Source organism: Lathyrus oleraceus, chromosome 4 (genome assembly GCF_024323335.1).
Source record: "Lathyrus oleraceus cultivar Zhongwan6 chromosome 4, CAAS_Psat_ZW6_1.0, whole genome shotgun sequence".
NCBI lineage: Eukaryota > Viridiplantae > Streptophyta > Magnoliopsida > Fabales > Fabaceae > Lathyrus > Lathyrus oleraceus.
In genome coordinates, this window is record NC_066582.1 from 297932241 (window position 1) to 297944192 (window position 11952).

Here is an 11952-nt window from a genome sequence, read left to right on the forward strand (position 1 = left end):
CTCCTTGAAAAAGAGAAGCTTGGCTCAACCATTACAGGCTGGAAGAAGAAGTCACGTTGTTAAAGTCCAAACTTAAAAATATGCCAGAATTTGTACATATAAAAAACAACAACTTAGATATGTTGAATGATGTCTTGAAAGGGAATATGAAGGTTGTAAGGTTTGACTACAGTTCAATGAAGAAAAAGATCAAAGTCCAACCTAAGAAGAAGACTGAGTTTCATATGGTGGACCACATGTCTCAGCATCGTGCTCGACATGTGTACCCTTATCATATGGCTTACAAAAACTCTGCTAAGAGATGTCACCATTGTGGTAGATGTGGTCATATGAGATCATTTTGCTATAAACTCTATGGGTATCCTCAATATTATAGTCAACCAAAGTCTAAAGGAAATAAAGGGAAGAAAACTAAAGCTAAGAAAGTGTGGAAACCCAAGGAAATTGTCAAATGTATCTTAGCTCATGTTCCTCTTAGAGTTTCTTCTAGAAATGACTAGTATTTTGGTAGTGGATGTTCACAGCACATGACTGGTGAAATGAGATATATTGAAGAGTTAAATCCATATTCTAAAATTAATGTCTCATTTGGTGATGGAACTAGAGGAAAAATCAAGGGGATATGCAAGCTAGTGAGTCCAAATTTATCATGTCTTGATGATGTGGTGCTAGTAGAAGGATTAACTGCTAACTTGATAAGCATAAGTCAATTATGTGATTAAGGTATGAATGTTAGCTACAAAAAGTCAAAATGTATTGTCTCTAGTAAAGATTAAGTTGTGTTAATGAAGGGTTCAAGATCCAAAGACAACTGTTATATATGGATTTCTCAGCCCTCATCCAAGGTTAAGAGGATGAAAGAGATCATATCTGAAGATGGTGTCAAGGGGTTGCCAAAACTCAATATTGAAGAAGTTAAAATTGATGATGTGTATCAAGATGAGAAGCAAACCAAGATGTCATTCAAGATGGTCCAACATCTTACTCATACTTATGATTTACCATATATGGACTTTATGAGACTCAAGCATGGAGTTTTCATTGAAGGGAAGGTTGATGGTCAGGTTGGAGGTCCTCCCAATATTGAACAACCAATAATGGTTTAGAAGAAAGAGTTGAAGAATAATAGAAAATATGGAATTCCTTCTCATATGTCTAGATATTTGTTTAATGAAAAACATGTATGTGTGTTTGGTAAAACGGGAATCGGTGTTACTCTTAATATCTTGAAGTCCAACCACAAGCTATTTGACAAGAAATTTGTTCCAGATATTGCTCTCCACAACTTTCCACATGCTGATGAGACTGATCTATTTACTGGAGGAATTATGAGTAAAGTCCCACTGTTGTATGGGGCTATGAGAAATCATCATCTCATTCACATGTATGTTAGTGAAGAATCCCAGGAATCCAATCTTAGAAATCAAGATATGATAAAAATGTGTCCAACATTTTGCCCAACATATTGACAGAGTCTCAAAAGCTTAAGAAGAATGATGATCATATTAATAAAGAAGTTGAGGTTGATTATGCTAAGGGCGATAGTGGGGTTGTTAATACCCTTAATCATGCGGAGACATTGTGTGAAAATATGATAAGTGAGGATGAAAGCTTATGTGTAGTTTGTGCTATAGATAACAAGGTGTGTGGATTGTTTACCAAGGAAACACAATCTATATATGATATGACTCCCCATAAGGACGAAGTTTGTGATCTCAGTGGTCTTGTTATTGATAAAGTTGTTACTGTCTTTCTAGGAAACACTTTGCTACCTACTAAAGAAGATAACAGTGTTTGTGATGTTGATAATTTTGGAACCATCAGTTTGAGACATATATTGTCATGTATCCTGAAGCTCAAACCTATCCAGATGGATGAACAAAGTACCTTCCTCCATAGGAACTTGAATGTGAAAGTTGAAAACTTTCCTTTTGTTAACATGTTGAAGAAGATTTAGACCAAGTCTTGTGACAAGGCTACTCATGAAAAGGATCATAAAAGAGAATGCAAATGTTGATGATGTTGTCAATGATTGTGACAGTTCTATCCATATGAAAAAGGAAGTTTATGATGGGTCTGAACCAGTCAATGAAGGTGTTACTAAGGATGATGATAATGTTAATAACATGTCTCTCCTTTATGAGGATATTGTGCTGAAGTGGAAGTATTTATCCCCTAAAAGGATGATGTTAAAAGAGGCTTTGACATTTGAAGATGATGCTCAGCTATTGGAGGAAGTCATTGTGAAAGGTAATGAGAGTTTTGAGAGAGCTCTCATATGTGTTGATGTCCTATCAAACAACATGGTGGAGCATGTGGTTCCAGTCTGACTTTGAGTTGGGCATGGTAGAAGATGTAAGTTGCCTTCCTGATTTTCAAATTTCGTCAATTGTAGTTTCATAAAATACAGTCTGACTTTGAGTTGAGCATGCGGTTAAATATGTTTGTGTTTCTCCTAAATATTTCAAATTTCGATTTTATTCCCTAAAAATATTTTCTTTAAAAAATGGTCATTTTAAATTTTTTTCATCCACACTTTTGGTCTGACATAAAATAGAGTCTTACGGTTTTAACTACGTCTTTGGTATTAGAGACAAAAAATGTGGATGAAAATTTTAGTATGACAATTCTTTAAAAAAAATATTTAAAAGGACTAAAAGCGACATTTGAGATATTTAATATAATCACAAATATATTTAATCCATTAATATTTTTTAAAAATCAGTCACTTAAAATGCAAAAATGTAATAAAAGTGACTTAAAAAAAATGTAAGAAAAGAAAAGGAAGACGCAAATCACAGGTAAAGCGTAGAAGTGCAGCGAGTTTCAATGTTGTTGCTCTCATTCTGAATCCAGACAAACCGAAAATCTCCCTTTTTTGCCACACATTTTATTCTTCTCTCTCTATCTTAAAGGTGATAGAACCATTTTTTCTGTTTCTCTGATTCGCTGCATTTATTTTCTCCTCTTTTTGAATTATTTGTTTGGATTTTGATTCAATATATCATGATTATCTCATAATTTTTTAAAAGTTTCACTGCATTATGGTTTTTGATTGTTTTTCTCTCTGTTTTTCTTTCTTTTACTCTGTGTTTCGCGTTTTATTCATTCATCATGCTTTTGAATAGCAATTGGGAAAAACATTGATTGTGGTTAAAGTAACTGCCATATGTGTAAATCCTTTAACTAGATTTGTTAATTACCTTGGTTATATCATACCATACCACGGATCAAGATTTTGGATTCATTCAATAATTAATAATTAATGTATCTTATATATATATATATATATATATATATATATATATATATATATATATATATATATTTTGTTAAAGTACATTATATTCAAATTATCTAAAAAGTAAATTTTTCTTATAAATAACGCCGGAGAGAGTAATAAGTATGGAACAAAATAGTTAGTTTAGTTTCGCAGTACCAACATCAGATTGAAGGCGTGTCTGACATCTATTTCATTCAATTACTCCATTTTCACAGATTATTATTTATGTTAGACGTGTGTAGTCGTGTTGTATCTTATCCTTTGGTTATATCTGTGTTGCTATAATATTGCTATAATGTAGTTATGTAGCAAGTAATCAATGTTTAAAAAGACTTTCTGAGGCATCTTATTAGACTTTCTCACTGATTATGTTCAGGGTTCCTAAACATGGGACTAGCTCTGGGTTGTCTTCAAGTCGAACAGTCAACAGTAGCGATCCGAGAAGTTTTTGGGAGATATGAGGATGTGCTTGAACCTGGTTGCCACTGTGTGCCATGGTTCATGGGTAGACAAATAGCCGGTTACCTTTCTTTGCGTGTGCAGCAACTAGATGTTCACTGTGAAACCAAGACAAAGGTTTGTTCTTAAAATCCAAAATGCATTACCAAATAACTAAAGGTTGCGTGTATGCTCATATCCCGATTTTTTCTGCTTATCTAATCAGGACAATGTTTTTGTGACTGTGGTTGCGTCTGTCCAATATCGAGCACTGGCAGAAAAGGCGGTGGATGCTTTTTACAAACTTACAAATACCAGAGAACAGATCCAAGCCTATGTTTTTGATGGTGTTGATTTGAAGTTTAAGCTCCTAATACAAATTATTACAAGTTGGGTTTTTTTGAATGCTTATCCTCGATGAAACTGATAAACTGCTATTTGTTATTTCAGTTATCCGTGCAACCGTTCCGAAAATGGAACTAGACTCTTCTTTTGAACAGAAAAATGATATTGCAAAAGCCGTTGAGGAAGAGCTTGAAAAGGTAATTTGTTTTCTCTATTTCTATGTCATGTAATAAGTTGTTAGCATTTCATAAATTTAGTTTTTCACTCTTTTTTTCATATGAAGGCGATGTCTGCTTACGGGTATGAGATAGTTCAGACTCTCATTGTGGATATTGAACCAGATGAGCATGTGAAAAAAGCCATGAATGAGATAAATGCCGGTATGCTTTCCACATTCGCATATAGTTTTGGCCGAGGTCAAATTGCTCTCTTTAGGCAAGTCTTGTTTTGAGGAAAAACATGTTGATATGCTTGACATTGTCTTTTCGCTTTTCTTCACCATGTTTCAATCATTGCGAATAGCTGCAAGACTTAGAGTGGCCGCAAATGAGAAAGCTGAAGCAGAGAAGATTCTATACATCAAAAGGGCAGAGGGAGATGCAGAATCAAAGTATCTAGCAGGGCTTGGAATAGCTCGTCAGCGTCAAGCCATAGTGGACGGATTGAGGGACAGTGTTGTTGCATTTGCAGAGAATGTCCCCGGGACATCATCAAAGGATGTCATGGACATGGTTCTTGTGACCCAATACTTTGACACGTTGAAGGAGATTGGCGCATCGTCAAAATCCAATTCGATTTTTGTTCCACACGGACCAGGTGCTGTGAAAGATATTGCTTCACAAGTCAGAGAGGGTCTTCTCCAAGGGAATGTCGCCGGGCATTGAAGTTTGAAACATCACATCATCAAAACTTTGAGAATTTATACTCTAAACTCCATTTTGTCAATCACTTGTAAGTTATAACTAGTTTGGGATGTTTATATTGCCTTACATAGCCAATGTCTTTATGTGTTCTTATTGTTTTCCTTCTTGATTTGTGAATAAACAAATATAGCATTTTTTTTTCTTTCGTAATAGAAATAATGGTGCGCAGAAGTGCTTCACTTGTAGCTTGTTCTTTTTTATTTGCATAGATGTTGAAGTACTTATCCTCTGCCATCCTCCGCCTTCTTCCACCTTTCTCGACTTTGTCTGTTCAAAGAAATTTACTCAAGCCATCACTATTGATTTTGCAGTCATCAATATCAATCAAACAACCACTAAGATAATCAATTTTAAAAATAAGTTTTAAGGTTTTGTGAAATTTGTTTTTCTCTTCTCAATTTCTTTTTTGGTTGAACTTTCTTTTGTTTAGTAGAGCTGAGATGGTTTTTGTTCTTTTTGTATGTGTCAAATGAAAAAAGGAGTCGTTCTTTTATGTTTTTACCTAAAAATTGAAACTGGTGAATATTTACTATGCAGATTTAGCAGCAGAGTCAAGCTTGCATCTTTTGTGACAAGTCTCACCTGAACTTGATAATTAAGATATTGTTTCATATAATGGTGTGGGATTATCTTGGAAGGTTGACAAGGGTTCAGATTTTACGATACCCCGCTGTAGATTCTTCCAATGTTCTAGGATTATTCCAATTTTATCTCTTAATAGAAATGCAGTTTTATATAATGCTGGACTCATTTTATGCAATTCAGTTTTCTTATTTTGCCACCTAAGCTCTTTCAGTCATCTACATAGTTTCTCTAGTTGTAGAGTTGTGTCGCTTTTGGTCGTGATTTTCTATGTCTCTGTTCTTGTTCTTTTTTATGAACTCTATGCATATGTTGTATTGCTTTGATTTAAATTTAATAATGAATTGAGTATTCTTAGATCATGTAGAAGACAATTGTTTGAGTACAATAGATTTTTTATAACTATACCCCTATATTTCATAATAAATTATTTAATGAGTCATTTCACACATATTAAAAAAAATAATGAAAGAGAGACACATTGAAAATGATAAAAGTAATATAAATTAGATGGTAAAGTTAGAAATTAAAATGAATCATTTGTTTTAGTATATTTTTTATTTTAAATAGATCCCTTGTCGTGTGACATAAAGTAGTACTCCCTCTCTCTCATAAAAAATGTCATATTTGAACAATGTGCGGTTCTTAAAAAAATGATTAAATATGTTGATCTTAGTGATAAAATTAATATTCCCTCCGTTTTTTTATTATAAGTTGTTTTTTACTTTTCACACGTATTAAGAAATGTAATAATTGTAGTATAAAAAAGAGAAATTATGAAGAATTTTACAAAATTGTCATTTATTAATGGTATTGGAAAGACAAATTGATATAATTGAAAGGAGAAAGAATAATAAATATTTAAGGGTATAATAGAAAAAATAACATTAATAATTTATTGGTATTATAAAACGATATATATTTTGGTACAAAATATTTTTCGAAAACGACTTATAATAAAAAACGAAGGTAGTATCATTTACTAAAAAACTCATATTAATTATAATTAATAGAGTAGTTGAAAACAATGAAAGTTAATAAATAGGAATATAATAATATAAAAATAATAATAAATTATGTATTGGTATTGTAAATAAACAATTATATTGAGATAAAGAAAAAGTGCAAATAAAACATTTTTGTATAAGACAGAGGGAGTATTAATTAATGTATTGAAGTTTGCACCCCTAAATTAGGTTTATGACTTTGCCACTTATAATAATCTTCGAAGAACTTAGAATGTGCTTGTTTGAGGAGAAAAACATAAGAGAGAAGTTGAGGAGAAACAATAACGGAAGAAATGTCACATCAAAGTTGTTTAGAAATGAGAGAAATAGAGAGGTGAGATTAAAATATAATGGGCTTAAATGCACTTTTGAACCCTCTAGTTTGAGCGTTTTAAACAAGTGGTCCACATATTACCTTAGAGAATCTACCAACTACTTGAACGTTGTCACATCTACATCATCACCATTAGAATCCAATTTCTGATTTGTATCAGCAGGTATGACATCAACTTTACAATTCAGCAGCTCAAATCTTTTCAGAAGCTCAAGTTTATATTTTAGCTGATGAAAAATTATGCTTTTCTCAGAGTACATAATCTTCATCCCTAGAAAATAAACCATATTTCCTAGATCAGTCATCTCAAACTCATTCATCAGCTTCTTCTTGAACTTAGTTATCTCATGTTCACAACTTCCTATTAGCAATATTTCATCAACATACAAACACACCATAATCATATTACCTTTAGAAGTATGTTAAACATAAACATCATACTCCATCTCACATTTCTGAAATCCCTGCTTCTTGAAAAATGAATAAATTTTCAGATTCCAAGCTCTAGGGGCTTACTTCAGTCCATACAAAGCTTTGTGTAATTTGTACAACATTCCTTCCTGATTCTTTTTCTCAAATCCTAGAGGTTGTGACACATAAACCTCTTTTCTAATGGACCGTTCAAGAATGCAGATTTCATGTCTAAATGCATCAAAGGTCAATTCCTGTTAGTAGGTATCACAATCACCAACCTGATTGTTTCATATCTTGCTACAAGCGCAAACACTTCAAAGTAATCTAACCCAGGTTTCTGCAGAAGACCTCTCATAACTAACCTTGCTTTGTGTTTTCCAATTAATCCATTTGGCTTTAGCTTCACCTTATAAACTCATCTCATGTTGATGGCTTCTTGTTCTTTGGAAGTTATGTCAGCTTCTAAGTCATGTTTCTCTCTATGGCATCATGTTCTTATTTCGTGGCCTTCAACCCGACTTTCTGCTTGAGAGATTCTTTCATACTCACGGGTTTAGAGTCTACTAACATGGCACATTGAATAACTTCCCCTTCAGAATCTACTTCAGTATCTTGCAGCATGTCAAACTCTGTAAACCTTCTCGGAATGTTTATGATTCTTTGTGGCCTTTGAACTTGTTCAAAAACTTCTGATTCTGAAACAGTATCAGATGCTGGAACTCAAGAAGTATCGACTCCAGAAGCATGGCCACCTTTAGAATCTGGAATATTTCTAAAATCTGGACTACCACCAGAATTTGAATCACCATCAAAATCTGGATCAGAATAAGATTCTTCCTCAAAATCAATCTTGCCTTCTGATTCTGACTCACTCTCATAATCATTTTCAGGCTCTGACTCATCTTCAGAATCAGAATCAATATCTTCAGAAGTTAACTCTGCATCAGAGTTGAATTGTGACTTGCTCTGATAATGCGAAAACACATCAGATAATTTCCTTAATTTACACTCAAAGATCACACCATTTCGATTAATATCCCAATTATTGCGCAAGTATTCGTGTTGTTTTTGCAGGTATTTAAATCTCCATGCACCAAAGAGCAAAATGAAGAAAAGGAAGAAAAAGAAGAAGAAACAGGTGAAAAAGCACAGAAAAACCAGAAAAGCAGATTATACAGATTTTGCTGATGTGACGACCGTCACAGATTCACGACGCTCGTCACGACCCACACTGTGACGACCGTCACAGGCCCATGACGAGCGTCACGCGGCCACAATATGAGCTTTGAAACAGTCAGCCACAGGCACCCAAACGTGCCTAAATCTCCTCCAACAAACTTATTCCCACATATTCCTCACTCAAAACCAAGTCTCCCTTGATTTTCTCAACCACCAAGACCTAAAGGACACTATATAAAGGACCTGAATGGGAAAAATTGAGGACGCCTATTTTGAGATTTACGCTCTCCAATTTAGTTTTCAGCTTTCTAGCTTTTAGCATTTTTTCTTTCCAGCAACCTTGTTTCCGTTGCCTTATTGTATTCGCCATTCTTTTTAGAGTTTCTCTTTTTCCAATTAGTTTTCCAGTTAGCCATAGTAGTAGTTTCCTACACTGGGGAACTACTACACTTTATATAATTTTAATAGTAATTTATATTGAAGAAGAAAAGCCCTGCCGACTTGTGGAGGACTACTCAAGTACTCAAAGAATCGCTATACTCTGTTACTTCGATCTCCAGGTTTTTTATTGAATTATTATTGTTATTGCCCATTTATTATTATAAGCATGTTTGCCGCAATATTGATCTGTTCATGCCTTGTGTTTGCCTTATTTAATATGTCTGGCTAAACTACCGGTATCGGTATGTAGCAACTTAATTTGATGGGATTTAATAATAACCGGTGAAAACCCTTTTTCTCAAATAACCTTTTAGGCTGAAGTTTTTAATCTAAATTTAATTAACTTTATCACAAAAGCGTGAAAAGCTATTTAATACGATTTGTCCACGAGAGTGGGAAATTAACTAAGGTGAGAACCAACAATCGCGAGAGCGTGAGGCTCGAGCTGGATAGTAAAAATTAAGCATTGAGTTTAAAAACAACGAGAGCACTTTAAAAGTAATTAGAACTTATTTATTTTCAAAAGGTAATTTTGACTTCAAATGGGACAGCGAGAGCGTATATTCTGACTTAAAGTTATAGGCCGAATCAACAACCACGAGAGTGTGAGATAAAGTCTTTTAAATAAACATTTTCTACTGAGAGATATTTGGCATTTAAACTATTCACTGGTGACTTATCGAATCCCTGACAATTAATGCGTTGCATACTGATTCCTTCCATTAATTCTTTCTTAAAACCATAAATTCCCCTTAGATTTACTATATTACCCCTGAACTTCTACTAATCAATTCCCTTAGCTAAACATAGTGACGTTAGTAACACTAGTTTGACCATAGGTCCCTGTGGGATCGATATCTTTTAAAACTAAAGCGACTAGACTGTGCACTTGCAGTCGAGTACCCGACAGACTATATTTTATATATAGCCACTACAAGCATCAAGTTTTTGGCGCCGTTGCCGGGGACCTGTTTTAGTCGAATAGTGCGATTCTTTCGTTGCACGGTATAGACTAAGGTAAAAACAAAAACTAATCTTCTCTCCCTTTTTCCCCCTGATTGTATGCCAAGTACTCGCTCACAAGGAGATAACTTAGCACCACCAATCCCTGAATTAGAGCGTTTCTTATACGTGAGACGCCGGATACACGAATATCAACAAAAGTACGGTATTCCCGATATCTCCTTTCCTCCTAAATCAGAAGAAAAACCAAACATGGCTGAAGAAGGACCACATAATCGTCCTCTTAAATTCTACGCTACCCCGTCTCAACAAGAACCTCACAACAGCATTGTTGCCCCCGCTATTAATCGAAACGATTTCGAGCTGAAACCCTCACTCTTATCAGCCGTCCAACAACATCAATTTGTTGGAAATCCAATAGACGATCCTAATGAACACCTGACCAAGTTTGTGCAGTACGCCGATATTGTAAAAGCGAATGGTGTATCTCAAGATGCGATAAGACTGCGCCTCTTTCCTTTCTCACTAAGAGACATAGCTTGGGCTTGGTTGCAATCCTTGCCCTCCAACTCCGTTACAACATGGGAAGAACTGAAGAACATTTTCTTATCCCGATACTTTCCGCCGAGCAAAACTGCTATGCTGAGAGCTCAAATCAACGGATGCAGGAAAAAAGATGTGAATCTCTCTACGAAGCGTGGGAGAGATGCAAGGACATGATGAGGATATGTCCAGATCACGGTCTCGAATACTGGGTGATCATTCGCACATTTTATAATGGGCTTCTGTATAACACAAGACTTACAATAGACGCTGCCGTGGGCGGTGCACTTATGGATAAGCCATACACCGAAGCCTATCAACTCATTGAAAACATGGCCCAAAACCATTGCCAATGGGGAGGTGAACGAACTCCAGTGGAAAAGTCCCAGACGAAGGGTGGAATGTACAAAATCAGTAGCCTTGACCATGTTCATGCAAAGATAGATGCCCTTGTCCAAAAATTAGATAACTTGACCATACCACCCGCAGCCACCGTGGCTGCTGTAACTCCAAACTGCGAGTTATGTGGAAACCCTGGACACACTGCACAAGAATGTCAAATATTAGCATGAGTCCCAACCGATCAAGTGAACTACACACAAGGAAATCCCTATTCAAATACCTACAACCCAGGTTGGAAAAACCATCCTAATTTCTCATATAAGAATAACAATGCCCTGTATGCACCTGGCCAAGCACCAGCTGTTCCGCCTGGATATCAAAAGCCAGCTAATAATGCTCCTAACATGCCTAGGAAGTCAAATCTTGAATTGATGATGGAAAGCTTCATAGCTACCCAAGCTCAAACAAACAAGGACTTCTTGAACCAAAACATACATACTAGCGAGCAACTTAAACAACTAGCGAATAAAGTAGACGCCTTAGCCACCCACAATAAAATGCTTGAAACACAAATTTCACAAGTGGCTCAACATCAAGCATCTACAGCCGCTCCAGCTGGAACATTTCCTGGACAGCCGCAACCTAATCCAAAGGGACATGCGAATGCCGTTATACTGAGGAGTGGAAAAGAAGTAGACGGACCCGTAGATCCAAGACTCCAAAACCCTGCCATGTACCAAAAACCAGATAAAACCTCAACTGAGCAGGTGAATGAACCAAAGGAAACAGAAGATAATACCCAAGAGGCAGAAGAGAAAGAGAAACCTTATGTGCCTCCACCTCCTTATAAACCACCCATTCCGTATCCTCAAAGACTCAAAAGTTCTAAAACTGCGAATCAATTTAGGAAATTTGTTGAACTTCTGAAGCAATTAAACATTACGATACCCTTTACAGAAGCCATCACACAAATGCCCTCCTATGCCAAATTTCTTAAGGAAATCCTATCCAATAAGAAAAAGATTGAGGATGATGAAACAGTTACACTTACTGCCGAGTGTAGCGCCATAATCCAGAATAACATGCCTCCCAAACTAAAAGACCCGGGTAGTTTCTCCATACCCTATGTCATTGAAAAATTCGTCATAGACAAAGCTC

At 35.5% G+C, this 11952-nt stretch overlaps 1 protein-coding gene across 3 annotated transcripts; it reads left to right on the forward strand.

Annotated features, from left to right (window-relative positions):
- The first annotated feature begins 2757 nt into the window (after nucleotides 1-2757).
- LOC127075220 (hypersensitive-induced response protein 1) lies at nucleotides 2758-5779 on the forward strand. 3 transcript variants are annotated; one of them, XR_007786261.1, is made up of 7 exons: nucleotides 2758-2915; nucleotides 3660-3859; nucleotides 3948-4068; nucleotides 4172-4263; nucleotides 4350-4446; nucleotides 4589-5017; nucleotides 5527-5779. XR_007786261.1 is itself a non-coding variant. In XM_051016711.1 (6 exons), exons 2-6 carry the CDS (start codon nucleotides 3671-3673, stop codon nucleotides 4948-4950), a joined length of 861 nt encoding a protein of 286 aa, XP_050872668.1. In that variant the 5' UTR covers nucleotides 2758-2915; nucleotides 3660-3670; the 3' UTR covers nucleotides 4951-5174. The 3 variants fall into 3 exon arrangements, 2 of the variants coding, with proteins under 2 accessions (XP_050872668.1, XP_050872669.1); XM_051016711.1 differs by lacking the exon at nucleotides 5527-5779 and having other exon boundaries at nucleotides 4589-5174; XM_051016712.1 differs by lacking the exons at nucleotides 2758-2915; nucleotides 5527-5779 and having other exon boundaries at nucleotides 3536-3859; nucleotides 4589-5174.
- The last annotated feature ends 6173 nt before the right edge of the window (nucleotides 5780-11952 follow it).